The sequence below is a fragment of the Hirundo rustica genome, chromosome 1 (assembly GCF_015227805.2).
Source record: "Hirundo rustica isolate bHirRus1 chromosome 1, bHirRus1.pri.v3, whole genome shotgun sequence".
Lineage (NCBI taxonomy): Eukaryota > Metazoa > Chordata > Aves > Passeriformes > Hirundinidae > Hirundo > Hirundo rustica.
Window position 1 is genome coordinate 107,581,526 of NC_053450.1, and position 24,027 is coordinate 107,605,552.

At 39.3% G+C, this 24,027-nt stretch overlaps 1 protein-coding gene across 1 annotated transcript in view; it reads left to right on the plus strand.

The window, feature by feature from the left end:
• The first annotated feature begins 22,475 nt into the window (after window positions 1-22,475).
• The window catches only part of STAC (SH3 and cysteine rich domain), a 70,467-nt gene continuing 68,915 nt past the window's right edge, over window positions 22,476-24,027 (plus strand). The window contains exon 1 of the mRNA XM_040067753.2: window positions 22,476-22,796. Within this exon, the coding sequence (XP_039923687.1) occupies window positions 22,680-22,796 (117 nt within the window). The 5' untranslated portion in view covers window positions 22,476-22,679. The remainder of the gene's footprint in view (window positions 22,797-24,027) is intronic.

Below are 24,027 nucleotides of genomic sequence, written 5' to 3' on the forward strand. Positions count from 1 at the left end.
ATAGAAAAATGCATATTTACATTAAAAAAAAAGAAAAAGGTTATCCTTTTTCTTTAATCTAGTGATGAGTCGGAGGATGAAAGCACCTTATGCAAATTACATTTTATTTGTTGCTGGCTAGTTTATGTTGTTCAGTTACTAGCCCAAAATAAGCAATTATTTCTGACGTTCCATCTTTCCAAGAGCTATGATGAAAAATTGCTTAACATATTTAAGGCTTCCATTAATTATTCCTACAACTATGGCCTTCTGTGTTCATACAGAATTTGGAAAACAGCAGGAGGAAAGCTTAATGTCTTGTTTTTAAATATGGAACTAGAAGGATGTTTCTAAGAAACTCATGAGATGACCTATTTTTACTAGACACAGCGAACTTGTCAAAATTGAACAAAATTTTTTAAAAAAAAGGCAAAAAGCCCCTCCCAAAAAGAAAAATCTCAAAAAAACACTCACCCATCCCAAACTCAAAACATTGTAAGACCTTCAGAGAACTAATCAAAAGGCCTCATCCTGCTATAACTGATTCCCAAACTTCCCAACAATTAAGATTGTCCCATCTTTGCTGAATGTCTTTCATTTAAGCAAAATGAATCTCCTCCTGTCTACCTCTCCCAAGAAGAATCAGCTCTAGGGAAACATTGAAAGTGTTAAGTTATTTTATGTTGGTTTTTTTGCCCAGAAATTCAGGTTAATTATTCCATGTGTTTTATCACATTCCTCAGGAAAAAAAAGAAGCCATTTTAAAAAGTATTCTTGATTCTGGATTCTGACTTGATAAAAAATGCTGTAATAGGAAGTTTATTTCTTTAATCTTCCTTTTCTGTTTTTCTCTAAATACAATGTTTTTGCTACTGGAAAGAAGAGAGAAAAAAATCAATAACAGGAGTACATCATATAATTTCCTTGTCAACCTATTCAAAAATCAGCTGTCAGATTAAAAACTAAAGAAACTAAAAAAATCCCCCAAAAGAAAACAAAAAATATACCCCACGAACAAACAAACAAACAACAACAAAACAAAACCACAAAACAAAAAAAGAAAAATAAACTCCAACCAACCAATAGGAGAAAACCCAATGTGCTTTTATGCTGGCACCAGGGGGAAAAAAAAAAAAAAAAAAAAAAAAAAAAAAAAAAAAAAAAGAAGATGAAAAGTGAAAAGAGTTTATCTGGGACTTAGTTGTTTATAATTTTGTGTCTGTGAATTTGTAGAAGTGAAAATTGCTTTGACATTTCACGGTAGTGATGGTGTCTGCATAGTCCTGTGAAGACATCCCCAGCAGCAAGTTCAAGGCCTGTCTGCCTGCTGTGAAATTCTGGGAACTGCCATGCAAGCACATCACCTGGCATGCTGGAAGTCTACAGAGGATATTTTTGGTGCACCTGCCCCTGCTGCACTGGCAGTAGGAGCTGGTGAGATCAGCATGGCTGAAGACAGATGTGAAAGGTCTCTGATCATTCTTGTGGGCCCCTTCCAATGCAGATTATTCCGTGATTTGTGATACTCCTCCCTCCTAGGGCCGTGCACTCCTGGAGCTCAGCCATGAAGCACTGGCCATGTTCCTTGACCACCCTTTGCCTTACTGGGCAATCCTGGTGCTGTGGCTTTTCTGCTAGAGCTGTGTCTTTTGCAAGCACCTTTCCTACTGCCCTCACCACAGAACAAACATGCCACATCCACATGGGATGCCTCAACCTTGCCCTTCTCATCCTCATCAGAAGACCCCAAACCACAGAGCTATAGTAGTTTCAAACATCTTTGCCTCTGGCAAAGAGCTACAGAGACATGTAAACATTATGGTCTTCCATGATATACAAGCAGTCCCTCTTTGGCTAAACTGGTGGGTTTTTTGGTTTGGTTTGGGTTTGTTTGTTTGGTTGTGTGGTGGTTGGGTTTTTTTTTTTTTTTTTGTTTGTTTTTTTTTGTTTTGTTTTTTTGGTGTTTTTTTTTTTTTTTTTTTTTTTTTTGTGTGTGTGTGTGTGTGTTCCCCCCCCCCACTTCTATTGGTTTAATGACATACTCTTTAGCTTTTAAAGTGCATGTATCTCTTGCTCATTTTAGTGGTTCTTCAGATGTTTGTGAATCGAATCTAAACACAAGTTAGGTGGTCCTCATATTCCAGGCCAGATTCTCCAAGTTAGTTTAATTCACAGTAAGTATTTAGGCACAAGGCTAAGAGGCTGGATTTTTGAAAGGGTTCAAGAAGCTGGACTGTGTAGACACTTAAAATTCCACCATGAATGATAGAGCAGTAAGATGGTGAGAGTTCTGTAGTTCTCAAAACAACATGCAAAAAAATTGTTTGACTTGGTAAGAGAAGAGAGAATTTGAAAATCATCCTATATTTGCAGACACTTATTCCCAGAAATGGCAGTGCAAATACTCTTGGATTAATTGTTCAATATATTTGGTGAAAACCCAGTTCTTCCTATCACTATTCACTAGAGAATTACAAGACTTGTATATTCTTCCAGTAGAAAATTTATCTGCCTTTGTTATCAAGTGTTCTAGATTTTACTTTTCACAATTTGAGTAAAACTTGTTTTTCAATCCAAAACAATGTTCAGGCAAGTGTATTTTCACTTCTAATTTAATTGGAGGCCAGCATGTATGGTTGGATTTTTTTGATGGTTTTTTTCAATTCCTTGAGGTTCCAGTGATTTGTGGTGTCTTATTTGTAAGTAAAGGCACAGCCAGCTTTTCTTCCAGGCCTTGTTATTCTATTATAAAACTACATAAAGGAGTAAGTGCCTATTGATAATGAGCAACAATTAATACTGTTGTGTAACCAAGTCACCCCTTCTGCTTCCTATCTTTTCATTTCGTCTTCAAAGCCCCCTTCTCTCTGCAAATATTCCACTTTGTGCTAAATAATTGCTGGTGCTCAGTGGATGCAGAAACAGTGAGGCTGGCCTAGGAGGTCTTGTGCATCTCTAACTCATCCCTGCAAGGGCAGGGCTTTAGCATAAGCCATGCCCAAAGTACTGGATTAAGTTTGCACTTGGGATCATAGGTCAAAAGAGTCCTGGTACTGGGCTACACGGGCAAGGAAAATTGTGCAACTGCTGATGCTGGCTGGAGATAATGACTCACTTCTTTCCAAGTATGATGCACCACAGTCTAATGTGGTTTGCAGCATTTCCTGAGAGACCCGTGGGTATTATGCCAACCCTAAGACAAAAATTGAGAGAATGGTTCTTCAATTCCACTTAGGGAGGGGAAGGTTTCAGTTATGTATTGAGGAAACATATTATTTCCACTAAGTGTTAGCATTAAGAAAAGGTCTCCATCAAGCACCTAAAATATCCTGTATGCAGCTGGGAAAGAATGAGGACTGGTGAAATAGAGAGGAAATGTAGAAAATTGAATTAGGAGATTTAGGACCAGAACTGATTTTTTTTTTTTTTTTTCCCCAGCAAATTAAAGAGATAATTTTGAAATCCCTAATTCCTTTCCATCTTTCCCCTTATCCCTGTAAGAATCAGTTTGTCATATTAGAAGACAATTTTCCTGTTAGAAACTTTGTTTCCTGTTAGAAGCCTTGTTCTGTTTCTTAGTAGTCTCTGGCACATTCAGTCTCTGCCTTTCATTCCTATAGGTGACATTAACAGCCATTTTTGAGGAATGCTTCTGTAGAGACATCCTCACTGCAACCCTGTAAGAACTCTGCTACTCAGGAGACAATTATCAAGCAGTGAGAGCAGCACAGAAGGCAAGCATTTCAAAATGGTGAAACTTTTGCCTCAAGCTAAAATAAGCCAGGTAGACTGAGGCTAAAACAATTGCATAGTGCAGACACATGCTGAGCAGATTGTTATTGTATCATAAAATCTTCCACACTTCATGAGAGGAAAAAAAAAAAAAAAAAAAAAAAAGGCACGAGCTACTCGGCACTACCATTCTCTACTATCTCATGGCAGACTGACACCCTGTACTGGCTCAGGGTTCCCCTGGTATCACCCAGATCCACATAATAGAAAGCCAGTCAAAATGATTGACCATTTAATATGCTCACATTCTACATATTCACTATCTTTCTGACTTCAGTAAGAATTTTTTTTAAAAAAATGTTTTTAAGTCTCAATGTTTTCTGTCTGTCCTCTCATTTTTAACCCAAACTATTGGCTATAGGAGTTTTGTCCAGAGTGCCCAGCAAGGCAGCACAGGTGAAACATGTCAAGCTCCATCTGAAATTAATAAGAAGACTTCACATAACAACAGGAATCTTGGCATGCTTTTGGGAGCCTGTGAAGTGGATGGCGGCTTTTAAGCCAGAGCCCTGGTGTCTAGCTCCTCACTGGCAGTGGGAGAGCAAGCTTTTAACCTCCATCAGAAATGCTCTCCTTGTGCTGTGAGGGGATCTGTTGTGTGGGTGGTGAAAAGGGAAGAAAGCCCTGTCACTACTCCAGACTTCTTGTAAGATTCTTGCTTCCCTTTCATGGTAGTAACAGTGAAAGAATAGTTTCTGAATGACCTAAAATATAGAGGTTGCTCTCGTCTGACCTCCCCAGCTGCCTAGTTGCAGGGAGGAAGACTGTGCAAGCGAGAGGTGTCAGAAAGGTAGATGAGGTGGCGTTTCTCCTTTTAGTTGGCAGTCTAGGGGCATAATAGCCCTTGAGCAAATACCTTCCTGATTGATACTAGCCCTGGGGAGAAAGACCTGTACAGTCTTACTGTAATATGTGTATACATTGTTTTAACTGTGAAGCAAAGGACAACCCTGCTGACCATATATAAGGAGATCCTAGCATCTGAGGGCAGTTGAATTTGTTCTGGTCACATTCTAAATATAGAGAGTAGTAGTTGTTTCTAAGATTCCTATTCTTAAATGTTCCAGCAGTACCTGAAATGACTGAAAATTCAGTGTAAATGTTTTGTGCTGTTTGCTCTCTGTTGATATTGGGGTGACACATTTCCCAGCAGCAAAGTAAATAATTAGCACATGAGAAGTAGTTATTTCTGTTAATAAACAGCCTACAGTGCCAGTTTTTCCAACATAAACCTATTGGATCTGTATGTCTAGGCAGCACATATAGTCCATGGGGCCATGGCCTCAAAAATTCTAATAAAACAGATAGGGTAAGGGTAGTTGCTAAGTGGCTGGAAATCTGGAACCTTGGAGGAAGAGATGATTTTATAGTTGTGCTTCTATCTAAAATTCACCAATGATTGAATTAGCTGTAGGGTATTCTCTCCCTCTGAATGTAGTGCCAGATTAATAATACTCAAAACGAAGGCTCTGAAGAACAGCAGGCAGAGTGTGATCTCATATTCACTGCCATGAGAATGGAGTTTCCTACCCATTCTAGTAAGGATGATTGCTGTCTCTTCCAGTCAGACTGAACATGATCCAGCGTTCCTGTCTGTGTAAACTGCTACAGACCAAATTGTCACACAGGAAAAGGTAGTCTAGTTTGGCAGAGAAGTGCAACACCCTTAGAAAAAGATTCCTAGTAAAACTTTCCCTGTACCACGGCTTGATTTGTACCATGGTTTCTAATCCTCCTTTGACCTCCTTGAGAAGAGGTGAAGATTTGGCTTTTCATAGAGGTGTCCTTGAGAGGAGGGGATGGCGACTGAAGCCTTCTGAAGCCTACTGAAGCCTACTGGAGCCTACTGAAGCCTGGCAGGCCACCAATCAAGTTCACTCTGTGAGTGCAAGGAAGGAGAGCTGACTATCAAGAGTAGGATGATGATCCCTTTTAAATTAATTTACAGTGGTCCAGATAAAATTAACAGAGATGTTTCAGCCCCTGAACTTTTTGCTGCTTAATGATGAAAGGAACAAAAGCACCAGCAAATTTAAAGATCACCCAGCGTCCAAGGAGTCACCCTCACTAAGCTGGCATTTGCCCAAATATGAGACATGAGGAGGGAGGAAATGTATTATGGGATACCAGTGAGGTTCAAAATAAATGCATTAATTAAGATGGCCCCATTCCTAATAGGAATAATGGGGGTGAGTTTCCTTTTTCTTGAATATGCAGCTTTCCAGAATCCGTAACACACTCTTAATGGTTGCACTAGATGATGTTAGGGGTCTTTTCCAACTTAGAAAATTCTGTTATTCTTAGTCTCTTTCCATCCATCTGTCATACAGTTATCAGATGAAAGGGTAGTTGGCTCAAGCTTGAAAGCAAAGCCTTCTTTACCTTAGTTATCATTTTTTGAATCACCGCAACATGCAAAACTGCTAACCTTAGCTCTTCTCCTCCTAATTAGGCAACAGCATTAAAACTCTTTATTAATGCCACCCCTCCCGGGTGGCTGCAGATATATATGATTTCACAGAGTAATTGCTTTCTGTCCCCATTTTAATTGGAGTCGTGGGGGGCCTGTGGAATTCCTCTGCCTTAATCTCCCACTGGCTCATTGTGCCTGTGACACAAATTTAGAAACAAGGAACTAGTTTCCAGATCTGCATCTGAAAGAAAATGTAAGTGAGGGGGAAAAAAAACCTAACAATAGTTAATAGATGAGATGTAAGAGGAATTAGACTGGAAGAAAACAAAGTCTTTCACTTTAATTCCTTCTTTTGCTGGGAGAAAAATAATTGTGAAAAATTTTCTGGCATTTCTGTTTTCTGACTTTTTTCTAACATGGTGCAGCTTGTAACTAGGTTAACCAGATCCTGAAGGAACTTAAAGACCATTTAAAGCAAAGCTTAAATAAAACCTATTTTGCAAATATGACCCACAGGTTTCTAGGTCCTTGGTGTCTCAGGCAAGGAATGTAACCCAAATATGAAAGGAACTGCTTCTTCCAATTCAGACTTTGTCAACTTTAGCTTCAGAAAAAATGTTTCAGCTTTATTTAACATTATTTTTTGTTGAAAAATGGACCCTTTTAAAGGCACTGAAAGAAATTATTAGCCTGAAGAAAACATTTCTGTCAGAGGAACGCCAAAAAACCAACAGGTTGGAAGAAAAATGTGTGTTCATGCTTGATTACACAGAATATAGTCAGGAGGCTTTTATGCATAGACACAATGTTTGGTTTTATGCTTAAGAGTTTTTGAGATGTGTGCTTTAGCTAGGTATTTCAAATCAAATGAATAGTAGTAAAATGGTAATTGTATTGTTCTTATATGTCTTCAGAGTTAATATATTCTAAGATGAACTAAGTTGTATCCATCCAAGCTACTGTTTCAGGCAGTAAATGTAGACACTTGAACTCAGTATAGTGTTCCAATTAATGTTTTCTAAATTATAGTCATAATCATAAGGACTAGAATCTATAATTTTTCAAAAAATTGTGCAGATACAACAGCATGAAAAAAAAAAATCTGTCTCATTTCAACATTTTAAAATAGGTTTTGTTCAATTCTTTTTTGTATCAACACAAAAATCACTTCATAAAACTGCAACTCTATAATTGCTTTTTTTTTTTTTTTCCCCCCAACATCTCACCATTTTGACAGTTTTCAATTAATTCTGCTAAAACATAATATACATCCTTCTTTTTTTCTTCTGTAAGTCTAGCTACTGGAGCAGAGTTTTACCACAACCTAAATATGCTCCAGTGCCACACACACACAGATAGCCAAGGTTCTGCACCTGAGTGCAGTCCATGGTATTTGTGATACCAGTGTTTTGTTTCTTGTCTCTGACAAAAGGCTGATTACTGTTGCCATCTCTGTGCACAGCTGGGTCTTTCTAGAATGGTCAGTAGCTCCTCATCACCTCTGTCTAATTAGGCTGATTGGTTCACAGTGTTGAGCCAACCTGATTGAGAGGTGTGCTCGGCTCAGTGTCCTTTTTTCTAACTGTTCTTTTGTGTGTTAAATAAACATTTGCTGAGGCCCTTTAGTGAGCCACTCTGCCAGCCTGAAGCAAAGATACATGACTGGTGTAATGCTGAAGAAGTTAAACCTATCCTGCTGACATGCTGTGGGTGAGCTATGCTACAAATATATTGAGATCTTAGTTTAAAGTTGTGGCTATGCTGAGAGAAAGAAACAGCCATGGGGTTCAAAGATTAGGGATTTGGACAGACATTCATGACACAAGGATCTAAACATAGAGATTACTGCAGGCTGATTAGACTAATTTTCCATTTAAATGTAGTTTGGCCATCCCAGATTGCTTTAAATCTGTTTTGTAGGTGGTATAAACAAAAAGTCCACTGTATTAGTTTCAGGGGCTGTGAGTCTACAGCTAATATAGAATTTCAGGCCACAATTCTTGCAGCCCTTTCATAACTCAGTGATCCCATTCAATTCTCCTCCAGGGCCAGAGACATTTACTTAGGACCATGGGCCTCAGAAACATAGCCTCTAGTGTTACATAAGAAATAGATTTTTCTAGTAGAAGTATCATGAAAACACATGAGGAGGCTGATGATGAGCTACACTGGAGCAACAAGAAGGATGAGATAGGGCTTGCCTGGAACAAGCTGCCTGACTTCCATGCTGCAAGTCCAAGAAGGAAAAGGGAGAGAAGGAGGCTGCATGGTGTGAAGTGGAATTCAGATATTGGTTCATCTTTTACATCTGAAACTTAGAGATGTTTACATTAATGAGATTTATTCACTCCATAGTGGTGGCCCAGAAGCTAATTCTCTGTTGGCTGTAATTTTGTAATCAAAAGAATTATTTCAGCACACTGTGCCTAGAAAAACATTTAGAGCCTATATATATATATATATATATATATATATATATATATATATATATATATCAAATATATATAAGTCAAATTAGATTTTGAACTTGCCTAAATGTGCAATTGCTCTATTCTCAGAGAAACTATAGCTCTTACATTACAGCCTTCATGTTATCCATTGACTCTGATGAGCAGTCACAGGAATGCTGTACTATTTAATACAGGCTGCAAGTTTAATTTGTGCAAATGTTCCTTTTTGTTGAACCTTATAATGCAAATGTTTCTAAATATCTCTAAACCTAAAACTATCTAGTGCTTTACTGGGTTCAAATTCTGCTACAGTAAAGAAATAGTTAATGTCAAGTGCATCAAAATTTGCAGAAATCATGTTCCTCTAAAACAAATGAACCACCTGACAGATTTACATCAAAATCAGACACTTTTTGCAGTTTCATTTGATTGCATGTGAGAGTGTTTCATAATCTGATGTTCTGCTGTGCAAATTTAGAGTGCTGCCATTAGCTTTGAAAGCACTGCAGTAAATCCACCATCCAAGTATCTGACTCAGCAAAACCAAACCCCACATTCTTTTTCAGAAACTGAGTTCTTAATATTCGGCTCTTTCACCTTTGTTTATTCTTAAGGGATCAAATAAAAATCAAATTGTTTCATTTTGGAAGAGAAGGAAGATGTTACAGCTGCAGCACTGTGCAACATTTGATCCATTTTCCATCTCAAATATACGTTGATATGTACAGCTGACATCCACAAAGAATTTTTCATTCAGAATTAAAAGCTCATTTGAACACAGTATACACAGTGCATTATTATTCCTTTTATAGAAAGACCACTGCTCATGAGTAGTTGTCTAGAAAAGGTCTTACTTCAGACACATGACAGATAAGAAATCAAAGTGTTTCCACAAGCACACTCCTTCCTCCTTTCATGCAACCACATGGCTTGACCAAGCTGTAGTGACTCACAGGTTTGCACATCATAAATGTTAAACACTGGAGAGATTTGTCTGAAGAGATGGGATAAATTGTGCACAGCAATTGCAGTCAAAGGCCGAGGCTGAGTGTGGTGGGAGAGGGTGGTTTACACTGGTCTAAGAGTGAGAGAATTAGGAGCTCTGTTTGGTGTCTCAGTAAGTATTACAGATATTAGTCTTCATGCCTACATGGCTTAAGGCATTACAGCTCAAGAACTGAGCTTAGGGAAGGCTCAACAGTCTTTGATAGGATACTTTACGTTTTTGAATTAGAATTGGAATAGCAAAGGAATAACAAAACACCTCTTTCTCTTCAGTTTGAATAATACACCTTCCTGCTTGAATCAAGCTGAAACAGCCAATGCGTCTATGGAGCATAGATGTTCACTTTTAATAAACAGGAAGCAGTTTTTCCTCTCACCTCCATCAGCTAATCACTGAACAAACCCTAGCTTTCTCCTAAACATGTTTTGAAATCTGCCTGTAGTCTGTTCCTGAGTCCACATGACGTGAACACATGCACGCAGGTTCTATCAAACACACTGATAGACAAATCAATCTATAGCTCCATAGTCTTTCCTTCCCCACCTGGGGAATGAGGAAAAATCCTCAAGCAGCTGCTCAAAAGGACATGTACACATGTCTTTCGAAAATATTCCCCATGAAGGCTTACAGCTCATGGATTTCTTCCAGATCTCCAGTGAGTCTTTAACAAAGGCCAGGACACTGGCCATGCTCTCACTGAGCAGCAATTCACTTCCTCCACACTGGGAAAACTTATCCAGCTGGTTACAATTCTACCTAAGCTGGCAACCATGCTTCTTCACATCTGCCAATAAATCCCAATAGGGATTACAGTGTTGTTGTATAATCTGAGTGAAAATATAGTAGGTTAAATTTCTTGGAGAGACTTGGCAAACCATTTGTTAGATAAGGCCCCCAATATCAAAGCTACTGTTGTGGGAAGTATATAAAACATTTACATGTCCAGGACAGATAGTGGAACATGAGCTGATAACTAAGGTGACTAATTAAAGCAGAAAACCTTTGCTTCCTGAATTAACATATAACATTTGAATGAAATTAATAGGAACCCTTGAGGCTGAAATAGGGACATGGCTTTTAAACTGTGCTGAAATGCATTGGAATAGTTACACTTCTTTGTGAGATAGACTATACAGAAAAATATAGAGAATAGGAATGTGTGTGCTAAAAACAGGGACTGTCCTTTCTCCATTGGAATGTCTGACAGTTAGAACAAATTGGTTTGGCTTTGTCATTTAAAACAGTGACTGATATTTTGTCAAGTTGTTCCCTTGTGGATAGATTCTTACAAAATGAGAGCAATTATTTCATTAATTTGTGTCTCATCTGTGGTCCCAGGTGATGCAGTTAATATAGTTTCCGTAATGTCAAGTTAATACTTGTTCCTCCTTTTGGTGAATTCTTTTACAAACTCGCTCTCAGCTTGTATTATACCCTCTGCTAGTAGGGGAGTTGAAACTTGGGAACAGAGATGTTAGGTTTGAGCTAAAAAAAAATTCTGAGATCTAAAGAAATTAAACTTTCACATACCTCTTCAAAAGCAAGTTGGGTTATGGTTCCTCTCTTTCCAGTGGGGCCCCACCCAATGCTTGGACAGATTTCACAGAATTTTACCTCTTCTTCCATTCACTTTTTTTCCCATTTTCTGTGTCAAGAGCACAGTCCCACAGCATCTCGACTAAACAAGGTATTTCAGCTGGAGACAATGGGACAAAGTTTCCAAATGCAAACGTGCTGTTGACAAGGATAGTGCTTCCCAAGAGGCCTGGTCCTTGGCCCAGGGAGCCTCTAGGAGGAAGATGGAAAGAAGAAATACTCATCAGCAGAATATCTAACTCATCTCTTGAAACAAGCTGGATATCTATGCAGAGGAAACTTATGCTTTCAGGAAGAAATTTCACCTAAACTTTAATTCCTGTTTTAAATAATAATCACAATGGATGACCTTAACTATTCAACAGAGCAGTTATTTGTATACTTCCGTGCCTTTTGGAATTTTTGAGTGGTCTTCTCAGAGATAAAATGAACACCGGTATAAAACTGTTCCATAAAATAAATTTGTATGTAGATGCTTCTTTCACAATGATGGAAAGAAAAAAGTAATCAGCATAATTTTGTACCATAAAATTGTACTAAAAGCCCCGGGAAGAAGTAAGTACTTGAGAGTGACAAATCCAAGGAATTTTTTTTTCTTCATTCCACTTGAAAAAAAAGCGCAACGTAGTTAAAGCACTCTCAGAATTGATGTTGATCTCTCTGGCTAACATTTCAATGAGTTAAAACTTCAGGGATGTTTGGCTGTATTCCAGGTTTTTTCAGTTCTGTGCTCTTTTAGGAATTTTAATTTTTCTTGGATAATTAGATCTCTGACATTAGACGCATATAATTAACAGGGAAAATGGCTTGCATGCTGACTATAATAGCACTGTCTGACCTGTTTGCCAGATAACTGTTATGACCTGGTTTTTTGGAATCATTTTATTCCCACAGATAGCAGCAGACATGCCTAACTGGAACCACTTCAATTTTTTTGAAAGGATGAAATCCTGGGACCTTTTGCTGATTTCAGTGGTCCCAGGATTTTGCATGCATCCTCAAAATTTCCTTTTAAGATAATCCTTTTTCAACTCTTTTTTTTTTTTTTTTTTTAATAGTTGAACCTGAACGACTCCCCCATGTCAATAGAATAATAGGACGGAAACTCCATGTGCAAAGCTGTATTGCTCAGAGATGTTTCTTAGAATTGTCGCAGAAGCTTCTACTGTAATTTTAAAAATGTGCCTCTCTCAGTGGGAGAGAGATGTTCTCTTTAAACTAAAATATTAGCTTTATCTGTCTGTTGTTAACCAAATCTCAAGACTTGAATGTCATTCACATCTTTCGTAAAATTGTCCCCAAGATTTTTTTAATAGCCTATTTACCAATTGTTAAACACCACCTGACAAAAAAGGGCTGGAAAAAAATGTTTTCAGCTGCTTGTTACCATGTCTTTAATGCTACTTACAACTTACTTTTTGCATTTAGATCAGATAAAGTTTTGGTTCACTAAAGTAAAACTTTCACTCCTCATTTTTTAAGGAGTAAAAAATATGCCTATGAGGTGAGTGGAGCCAACACCTACTTTTTGTTTCTGAGCATGGGGTCCAGGAAGAATTTTTAGGCAACTAATAATAATCAAAAAAACCTAAAACAAAACAAAAACATATTAAAACAGTAACAGCCAGAAAAATAGGCCTAAAGTGTTTTGGACCAAAGTGGTGCTAGGATTTTCAGCTGAGTGCTTGATTATGGTCCAGTTTTCTGGTCTAGGCCACAGGAAGCAGGTTTCACATCTGTGGCATAAGAGAAAAGTCCATTAAACATTTTTGAAAAATCCCAGGATGATCTGAAAACAGTGTATTATAGTTCATGGAGAAACAGCTGTTAAGACATGTTCCAAGCATCCTTATAATTCCACTGGGTGCAATGGATTACAAAAATAGATCACAAAACCTTTACCAACTCTCTGCTGTTAAAGCATATCATTCATATCATTGCTCCATACTCTTTGCTCTTCTATGTGGAAGATAAAAACAGATTTCCTACACAAAGCTCACATTAGAGGGTCAACAAATACAGAGCATATTTTTTTTTCTAAATCAGATGATCCTCTACACTACTACTTTTGATGTATGGAGATCTTAGTGTATGATTTTTTCCCCCATCTCTCCTGAGCATAATTCCTTATCTTTCAACATGTCTACAATACATGAAGCCACTACTGTGCTAGGTATGTAGCATGTGAACATGCATGGAAATGTGTTTATATATAGTTACTGTTTAGATTCCAGCTTTTTGTTTCAATATCTTTGCTTAAGCTATCAGGCTTGAAAAAAATTCTGTGCTTTTTTCTAAAAAGAGAAATGGTTTTATACTTCTTCCTCCAGTTTCTAGTAGTCAGTACAGAATAGCACTCTGTTTATCATAACAAACTAAGAGGAGGGGAGCAGCAAAAGGAAAATTTTTGGTGATAGCATTTTTGAACACAGTCATTTTATTGTACAAGTTAGATTTACAGTGCCACTGGGATTGAATAGACATATATCTGCTTTTCAAAAGATCTGTTTTTTTCTGCAATATTTAAGACCAGACAGAATCCCTAACTATCTGCTAGTTTCTGTATAAGCTCAGATTAGAACAATACTTATCTTAAAGAGTTCACAATTTACATACAAATTTTCTGTGTTTGCAGAAGTTTATATCAGAGGGCTGATCACATCCCTTTGTGAAGACAACTTCCTCTCTATTCCAGTTTGATTACTAGATGTTTGGGTTGAAGAAAGGCTCGAGCTAAGGCCATGGCAAAAATCCCTCTAGTCAGGGTGAGAGAAATCTCACCCGCAAGACCTCGCCCACAAAGCCTCATGGGAGTTCCCTATGCAGATTAGACTAGAAAGTTCTTTGTTCACCTTGCTACCATTTGTAACATTTTGCTGCAATACTTTGCATATTCCTAATCCTCTCTCCCAATTGGTTCCCTGCCCCCAGACTACGCCCTTATCTACCCTATATAAATTACTGTAATACCCTGGCCCTTGCCTTTTTTGGTCCATCCTATACTGAGCTCAGTTTGCTGTTTGTTGTTTTGCTTCTTATTAAAGTAGTTCTTTTCCAGGTCTCCAGATCATGCCCATCTTTCATTTATATCACTGTCAAAGGGACTTTCGCCCCTGAAATCCTGTGGTGACACTTAGCCTTCCTATCCAGGCCCAGGCTGTCTAGAACTAGAAATTTCCTTTTCATATTTTCCTGTGAATCAAAGTCTTTTTCTGACAGAAATTATCTTTTCCTAATGTCTCATCTCTTGAATGTTGAATGTGGACTGCAGAGTCAGCTGGATTTCCTTGTATCTGACCTTCCAGAGGAACGCCCTAGTTTGAATTAAACCCTTACATTAGTAGATGATGGGAATCCCTTATGCTGTAAAATGCTGCTTTCTTTAATTATTGGTCTACTATGTTTATGTATGTCCAACCACCTCCATTCAGTACAGTTAGTTCTGCTTTTGGCTTGATGCTCATTGCTCAGTAGTCTTTTCTTTCCTCATGGTCCAGGTGAAGAGGCTAAAAAGAGACACAAGTGTTATGGACTACAAAATGAAAACAGAATTTTGAAATTATAGAGATATATTACCTAAATCATTATTCATGTAACTTTAGTTGTCTCAATTATCTTACCAAAATCATTTTGACCAATTATATGGATAAATCTCCAACATATACCCAGCATATTCAAAGTCTGAAGTCATAGACTGTTGTAGCGCATTAATTGGGTTTATATTGTGTTCCATTTTTATATTGGGGTTTGTAATGTTTTCTATTGTATCCCCTTGGAAACTGCATCACGTGGTTTGTCCCTGCTCAGCAGCGCCCATCCCCAACACTGGAATGTAACCCGACTCTTTTCCACTCCCACCTTATCCCTGATTCGGTAGCAGCTTGTCCCTGCCTCTGGGCCCATCCGCCCTGGGAAAAAGCCCGGGGATGGCCAGGGCCTCAGACTCTCCGGCGGCAGAACGGGCACCAGGAAGGAGCTAAAGGAGCTCTGGACCAAATAAAACTATAATTTCCACCCCCCCGGACAAAGAGCAGGCTCTGTGCCTTTTGCCATCGACGGTCGTCTGGGTCTCTCTAAAGAATCACCACAATAGACCTCAGTGATTAGGCATGTGAATTTAAGATACCCCTTTCCATGGAAACAGCAGGAAAGATCCAGCTCTTACTGTGTCTGGGGCACCGTCCCATTCTGCCTGAAGAATTCAGACAGGTTCTGAGACATCAGAATGACGATTATTGAGTAGTTTTACAGCAGGTGGTATGACAAACATAAGGTAACCTTGAGTGATTCTTTCTTGATTCCAATGGGGAAAAAAAAAAAAAAAAGTTATGGATGAGGAAGGTAAAGGCACTCATACTTTGGAAAATTTTCCCCTCATTTTCCTTTTATTTCTCTTCTTTTATGACATTTGCACTTCTAAAACCTTGAATATCTTTGCTAGTAAAATCATTTGCTCTTGTAGCTGAGCTTGACCCCTTTGAATTATAAGAGGCTGTGATATGTGACTCAAAAAGAGCAGTGAGTCCAGGATGCTCTGTGTTGAGATTTCAAATGGACATCAGTCATCACAAATGAAAAAAACTGAATGAAGCACAATAAAAGTAGATGTTATTTCTGTGAAGAAACCAGGTTTTAAAGTCTCTCAACTACAATGCTTAGTGGTTTAAATATTGCTTGTATTCTTAATAGTAAGATCTGACTTTTTCTATGTAAATTGACCTTAATACTATAAAATGGTGTATTTCATAGGCTTGTAGGATTGTGATAGTCTTGTCTTTATTAAGACGACAAATTTGCCTTCCTATTATCATTTTTCACTGAGCTCTAGGACCTTTTATTGTTTCAAAAAAAAAAAAAAAATATCATTATAGATAACCTCTTGCAGTGTTTTCAAAGTTTACTTTTTGTTCAACTAAAATTTTATTTCCATTTCTATTTTGAATTGGTAAATATGTGGAGAGCTAGCAACCCAGCCACTGTCAATATCTTTCAAATTTTACATCTTATCAAGAATCAAGGAATAAACTGATTATATTTGGTGTTCAAAATATTCACATTTTCATCCAATTTATAAGGGGCTGAACTATTACTTTCTTGATTCTTGTTTGAGTGCTGTGATAGAACTTTATACTAAACTACATAGCTTCAGCCAGCCCTCATCATACACACTTCTATTCCAGTTGACACATGCACTAATCTGATAGAGTGAAATGTTAATCTTGATAATAATTTCTTCTATTTCTACAAAGCTTTTCATTCTTTATCGTCCAGATGCATTTAAAAGATTTTCTGTGCACTCATGGGTTCTACAAACTCTGTAGAAAAGCCCGCTTTCCTGATCAAGGTTATTAGCACAATGAATTTTTTTTTTTTCTTCCATAGCAAAATACACTAGTACAGCAGTTGCAGTTTGCAGTCAACAATGAGGTTAATTTTGCATTCAGTATACGTGTTTGTGCCTAAATATTAGTGACAAGCATTCCTAAGATAGGAAATATTTTGCATTCACAGCCTGTTAAAAATCAGTGTAAACCTATAAGATATCGAAAGAGAAAAAAAAAAAAATAGATAGATAGATAGATAGATAGATAGATAGATAGATAGATAGATAGATAGATAGATAATCTTTGTGTTCACCACCAGTTATGCTGGGAATGTTTGCCAGATCTTATTTTGGATTCTATTTACAGTCTAAGCAAAACATTACTCTCAATGCATTTTCACTGACATTAGTTAAGAAATAGTTCATGATGACGCTATTCAATACCAGAGTAAATGGAAAGAACAGGAACCTAAAACAAATCCAGTAAAGCTCTGCAAGCTGTAATAGCCAGCTCATGCCTGGAAAAGCTAACAACCAAAGGAATCTAAGGAGCAATTCAGGTCAAGAAAGTTCTAGGGATGAAAGAAGTGATTGAAGCCCCCTTCTTTCAAAAACCTTTCAGAAAAAAAAAAAAAGGCCTGAGATCCAGCATGGTTACCCTGTTGGGGCTTCCTCCCACCATATCCTGGAAAAAGCTGAGGATAAAAGAGACATAGACCTGGCAGAGATGGTATGATTATGTGAGACCATTCTGACTGCTACTGAGAGTCACCAGGAGGAGTCTTAAAGACTATCCAAGGAAATAGAAGTGGAGTCTAGAAAGAGTAGAGGAGAATATGTTATTTATCATAATTCTGTTTATGTCTTTAATTTTTTTTGTGGCATGGATACCCTGAAAGGATTTAGTACATGGCTATATCAGCATTTCAGCAATGCATTGAACTGGTTCAGGTCAGTTCTGCTACAGTAATATTGGACCAAATCAGTATATGGCTATTAAAAGGCAGGAATTTCTAAGAGCATCTGTTGAGTTGCAGGAAATGTTGTTACTGATTCTTCTTTTTATATCATAGTCCTATAAAAAGAGAGAAGGAATCTTATTGCCAGCAGAGATGTAAAATCAGGTCGGGACAGTTGCTGGTTATTTAAAGGTATTGCCATGCTTTTTGTAAGACTGAACATATTACATGCTGTGTCTTGGCTAAATTCCATCTTTTATAATTACATTCTCTTCTCCCCTTCTCAAGCATTTCTCACTGTCACAAGAGGATGCAGCACTCTTCGTTTTCCTGGTCTGGATGTCTGTGTAGCAGTCTTTCAGTCTCATCATGACCTCCCTAAAAGATACCTTCAAGTTGCCCAAGATGCAGCGTGATCTCTGCATCACTCACTCCCTGTGGCATCATTGTTGATGGAGAGAAAAAAGGCTTTGAAATTAATATTCAGGCAGAGGTTTCAGTTTTTTCCCCGCTTAAGTACAAGCACAAATCTGTTGGTTTGGCTTCTTCCACAGTTACTCATTTCCTACACTCCCTGGAGCAGTAGGAGGATTAATAGTTTACCTCTAAAAAGTACTTTGAGATTATTTAGTCAAAATGCAAGCCACCAGTGTTCCATTAGTACTGGGAATGCTTTCAGAGCATTGACCAGCTTTTGCTTCCAGCTTGATGAGCTGATGATTGTAGCCCTCAGATGGCATTTAGATAAGCAGAATCCACAGAGATTTGTTAGCATGTTAGCTGCTCAATGAACTGCCAAGATTGTATAGTAAGCAAACAAGGGGTGGGTGATTATAAACAAAAAACCCCAGCCACGTGATACTATTTTAATGTGGTTTTATCTGTGGGTACATTTTCTGGAGAGAAGAGCCCATTAGCCTGTCACTTGGAAGTGCAGAAGGATACTCTGAACAATGGTCCTTGTGGTCTAGTAGCCAACTGTGGGTGAATGAAGATACTAACCTGTACATCTGGCCAAAAGCAGCATGCCAAAAGTAAAATTCTCATCACAGATGGCACGAGGTATCCTGTTGCCAGTTCCCACAATGACAAAATCTATTCAACAAAGAAACAGAACTACTTTTCACCTGGAATACTCAAGAAAGAGAATTATCTCTCACCGGAACACTCACAAATTGGACTGAGGGGCTTTGGGTGAGGCTGATCAAGTTTCACTGCAAGTTTTAGTATGACAACATTTTTTCTGTGTCTAATTGTGTCTGTTTTTTTCTGTGGCTCTCAGTCTGCATCCTCTTGGAAGTTGAACTCAGTGGACTTGATTCTGCTTTCCTTCAAGAGTCTGCTTTAGAGAAATCCAGACTGCAGCAACCAGACTGATTCCTCACTGCTGTGTACACTTCTAGAGAGTGGTGGATAGTAATTTAAACCAGTGTCATCTACAAGCAATTATCATCTCTGTGTGCTCCCTTAAACCCTCTTTTCTCAGAAGCATGGGATGGCTCATGCACGAAGCTCTGAATACTGACAATTATATCTCCCTCCTTCCTTTTTCCTTGTTATTTTTTTTTTTTCTACTAACACAGGAGTCTAAAAAGAAATAAAATACTCCATAAGTACTGATTTCTTATTGTTCCTTTAGTGAAATCCAACACTGTTCATATATTGACAGAGAGGTGCTCAAATATTTCAAAGGAATGTCCATTACAAAAAAGCAAAAAAGAAGGGAGGCAAATACCATAGCATGGGCCAGATCCACCATCTTAATCTTGCCGCTCTGGAGGTCTCCAGCAGGTAGAACTTGGCACTACAGCAAGTGTTTGTTTATGTATTTCTGGAGTCAGGAGCCTCAGGGATGCTCTTATCGAGCCAGCTTCAGCCAGAGCTTAGGAAGAACTACTGCAGCCACAGCACCGTGGGCTGTGCCACACCACACCCTGTCACCTTTGTGTGTGGGACCAGAGAGTGGGAATGAAGGAAGGCAGACAAGACATGGCACCCACACATCCAGCATCAGACCACCAGCACAGGAATGCTTGGCAGGGACTCCAGGCAACACACAACAGCCTTTACACAGCCAAACAACTTCAGCTGGGGGCTGGGAATTGGTGCTCATGTTTTATTCATCCAAATTGCTTTCCCCCACTCCAGAAATCTACACTCCTCTCCACGCTACAGAAAGCTGTTCAATTTCCTCTTGTTTAGCACTGTGCTGCAGTGCTCCCATTTCCTCTGAGTACCTTCACCTAGAAACTGATCGGCAGTAATCACAAGTCCAGCTTCTCAAGAGTGAAGTGTGGGTGAGAGATGTAGTTTCATCTAACTTGGTTAGTCTGTTTTGTAATGCTATATATTAGATCTTCGATAACCAGCTCCCATGGAAGGAAATAAAAATGTAACAATTCCAGTTTCTTTTCCTTTTTGCTTTTTTGGTAAAATTTTATGTTTGACTCATCTTTCCCAAGCTAATTGTTGAGAAACTGACAGATCCATCGTGGTTGACAAGTGAGTAATTGGGAGAAGAGAAGGAGTGCAGCAGGTGTTAGTACTAATTTGGTAAAACAATTAGAGTAAAGAGTGGTATGATAGTCACTTACACAGTCATGACGTTACAAACTCTTCATAAAAAATGTGTGCAGGATTTTACAACACTTAAGAGAATTGACTATTAACCAGCTACTCCACATCCATTTCAAAGTTCACCATGTTTTTGAGCCTCTTAACAGGAAAGACCAGGTCACAACACTTGTGGGGAACCAGGCAGAATTTAGTTTTATGATTCTCACCTGTCAGGTTGCTGGGCTCACAGAACAGTCCCTGCAGGGGGCAGACCCCATGCACTGACCATGGCTTGGCTGTTCTAGGCTGGACCATCAGGCGAGGTTGCTACTGCCAGAGCTGGAGCATTCAAGTGCTGTTGCCCTGCAAAGATCTCCATTGCCCACAGCTGCCCTAATTCTGCAAAACTCTGGCTCTGATGAGTCACTGCTCATTGCTAAGAGGATGATTTTACAGCAAAGCCCAAATCTTACTTGCTGAGTGAAGAAATTACCCTTGCACCAGGAGAATTCTTCCAGCACTGAAGGGAATGGTCTAAGACACTGCTACATTTTCGAAAGCAAGTGCTTGGAAATAAGTTCTTCTACTTACCTGCCAAATCTGCCCCTCTGAGCTCTGTATTTCTTTGCTTCAATCTCAGTTGTTACTGCCACTGCCTCAAGAGCAAACAGTGTTCTCGTTTTGATCCCTGTAATCGTGTTAGTGACTACAGGCCAAATAATAGGTTCGACTGGCAGACCCTTAAGACACTCTTTAGCTCTGAAGTAGCTGTACAAATAGCATTGCAGCATTTCATCTTTATTGTCTGCTAAGGATTTTGGTATATTATGTGCTCTGTTTCAAAAACATAAAGATCTTTTCCCCACTAAGTTCTAGTCCTGAAGATTCACTGGGGATTCAAAGAGAAGCTGACTTTTTTTTCTGGCTTCTGCATGGTTATTAAGAATACAGAGGCTGCAGGGCAATTTCTGCTCTGGCTTTCATCTGTATAACCCCTACTATCTTGTAAACTTGCTTTCACTTTCACACACAGATTATTTGAGGTGAAGGGGGCTGGCAAGGCAGCTCCATGTAGCGGTTGTGTTTCTAAGGGATGGGGCCAAAGGGGAATCCAGTTTCCTCTCCCAGAGCTACAAGATATTAAAGATCATCTCTGATTTAGACCCCATCAAATCACCTCTAAACACCTGTATAGATCCACTAAACAACTAAACAACTATTTTTTTTATTTCTCACTTTCCAGGATGTAAGTATTGCTATCAGAAACATATTTGGGTTGCTTTTATCTGTTTTCTTTAAATGCAAGAGTCATCTCCACCAGCCATATGGTGTGGCTCCCGCTCAGCAAAGCGTTTCTGGTGGGAAGCACATCCATTCAGCCTTTCACAATACAGACCTTAATTCAGCAGAGAAGAAAGCTGACAGGCACCTTTGCAGCAGATTTAAATCGGAGGCAAAACCTCAAGCAATATAAAGCAATCTGAGCCTGACAGCAAAGTCATGCTGACCTTCTGCCGGTGGCACTGCAGACCCGAGCATGACTTCGGGTGCTGCATCCTCGGGAATGACGGCACTGGGGGATGCCAACAGGCACTTCCCAATGGCTTCCTCTGCTCTGCTGCTGCCTGATGGAGTGTTATCACTATGACAACCTACAGGTATAGTATGTGCATGATAGTGGGAGCTCCAGATGACCCAGATTGTGTGTGCCTGGCTCAGAGCTGGGCTTCCCTGCCTGGGAGGGGGGCAAGGAACACGTGGATCCACAGGTAACTCTCCCCTGACTCTGTCCTGTCATTTGCTAGCAAGTTTGGGATGCGGGCAAGGTGGGAGCCTTAGAGACACTGAGTGGCTAGGATTTTAAACAATCTTCTCTGGGACAAGGAAAAAGAGTAATTTTTCTCCTATTTTTCTAGAGCCGTTTTGCTGGGCTTCTTTTTCTTCGGTAAAAGTAATGAAAGACTATAAGGGTACCCTTCAACTCTGTCTTCTCCAGTCTGTTAAAAGGTGAAATGCTTCCAAACCTCCTGTACCCTGCCTGCCTCTGTGTGTGCGTGTGTGCATGTGCGTGCACGCGTTACTTTCCTTCACTACTATGACAGCACATGCTCCTCCAGAGCTATTCACAGCATTAGAAACACAACTCCTCCCTCCGGTGCCGTGGTGTGTGTGTGTGCGCGTGTATGTGTGTGTGCGTGGCTTGGGCTTGCTGCTTCAGCTCACTCCCCTCTGATTGTGGGGCTGACGGTCACGACGCTGCTCCACACCTCCAGGCTTCATATGGAGGGGAGGAGTATCGGGGAAAAGCAGGCACACGACTGACCTACAGAGCCATCGATAACTTACTCCCTCGCAGCACAATTGCATAGGAAAGGGGAGGGAGGAAGGAGGGGAAGGAGGAGGAGAAGGGTGGCGGGGGGGGGAGAAGGAAAATCCAGAGAATTCTAGTCTGGCAAATATAGTGAAACCAAGCGATCGGAGTTCATTTTCTCTAGAAGAGCAGAGAAGAAAGAGGACATTAAATGAAAAAAAGCAAGAACCCTCTGTAGCTTTTTTTTTTTTTTTTTTTTTTTTTCCCTGACAATAGCAGTATTTTAGAGGTAAAATGATTCCTCCGAGCAGTGCGACTGAAGTCAGCCTGGATAGTGTGGAGAAAGAGAATGAAGTGGAGAGCACAGAGCAGCCCCCCTCCCCAGCATCAACCACCAGCCAGGAATCAAAGGTACTCAGAGAATGAGATTTAATTTTTTTTCCCTCTTTCTTTGTTTTGAAAAGAGATGTATTGCTTTGATTTTCATTTGGAGCCCTGTGCCAGGATCAGCAGCAGAGTGCTATGAGCCATCTCTGACTGCGGTGCCTGCTCCGACACTCCTGCTTCTGAATTCTCTCTGTCACCTCAGGAGTCTGAGCTGGGAAGATACCTGCCTTCTGAGTTGTCTGGGTTTGTGGATTTTTGCCTGTGTTTTCTCCTCCTTATTACAGTGACATCCTGGGGTAGTGATGGGGCTCATGGAGGGGATCGCTGTCAATGGACATTTTTTGCTATTTTCATGCCAAGTATCAGATCACTTACAGGGATTTTTATTGGAAAAATTGATTTTTCTCAAAGGTTTGGAGAAAATAATTTTGTCTGGGGGCTTGGGGTATTTCACCTGACTTTACTACTCTGGCAGACTCATCAGTGAACTTTCACTGTTTAGTGAGTCTGTTAAAACAGGACATAAGTCCCAGCTTTGACACAATGAACCTTATGTACACCACACAGAAAAGGATTTTTGTTTTAATGGACTCTTTTCTGTTTATGAGTTTTTCAGTGTGGTTCAATTTACCTTACTGAAAATCAACTTTCAGCTCAAATGACATGGCCTCTGAATTTCTGACTTGCATGTGAAAAGTTATTCTGACTGCCAGGTGTTACTTGGAAGACAGCGAGGTAAAAATTGGTAACCTTATATAATGAAAGTTCCTTGAAGCTGACTTGGATTATATGCTTTTACTGATCCTCTGTTACTTATGATTGATACCATGATAGCACCTGACAGATCTTTCTGTGAACTTCATAGTGGTGCTGTGTAAACATGTAAAAATGAAGAGGTTCTTGTCACTAGGAGCTTACAGTTGGGTAAAACTTCAGAAGGTACTGGGTGGGCGAAGAAGCTGCTTGACAGGCAAGGTCTGTGCTGGCCTGAGTTAAAAGGCAGTGGCTGCCAGGGTCTAATATAGAAAGACTACTACATTATTCTGCAGTTATAGCTCTCCACTTTCTGGAGAGTGAGTTCAAATTATTTGTCTGTGTAGGCAGAGTTTTGACATGGGCTTTGGGCTTCTTAGTTATTTAGAAACTATACTCCAAGGAGGAGAGCTGAGGTATTCCCTGTGTAATACAAACTCTTGAAAAGAAAAGAGCTTTTCCAGTAACAATAGCACACAATATTCACTATACACATTTAGGT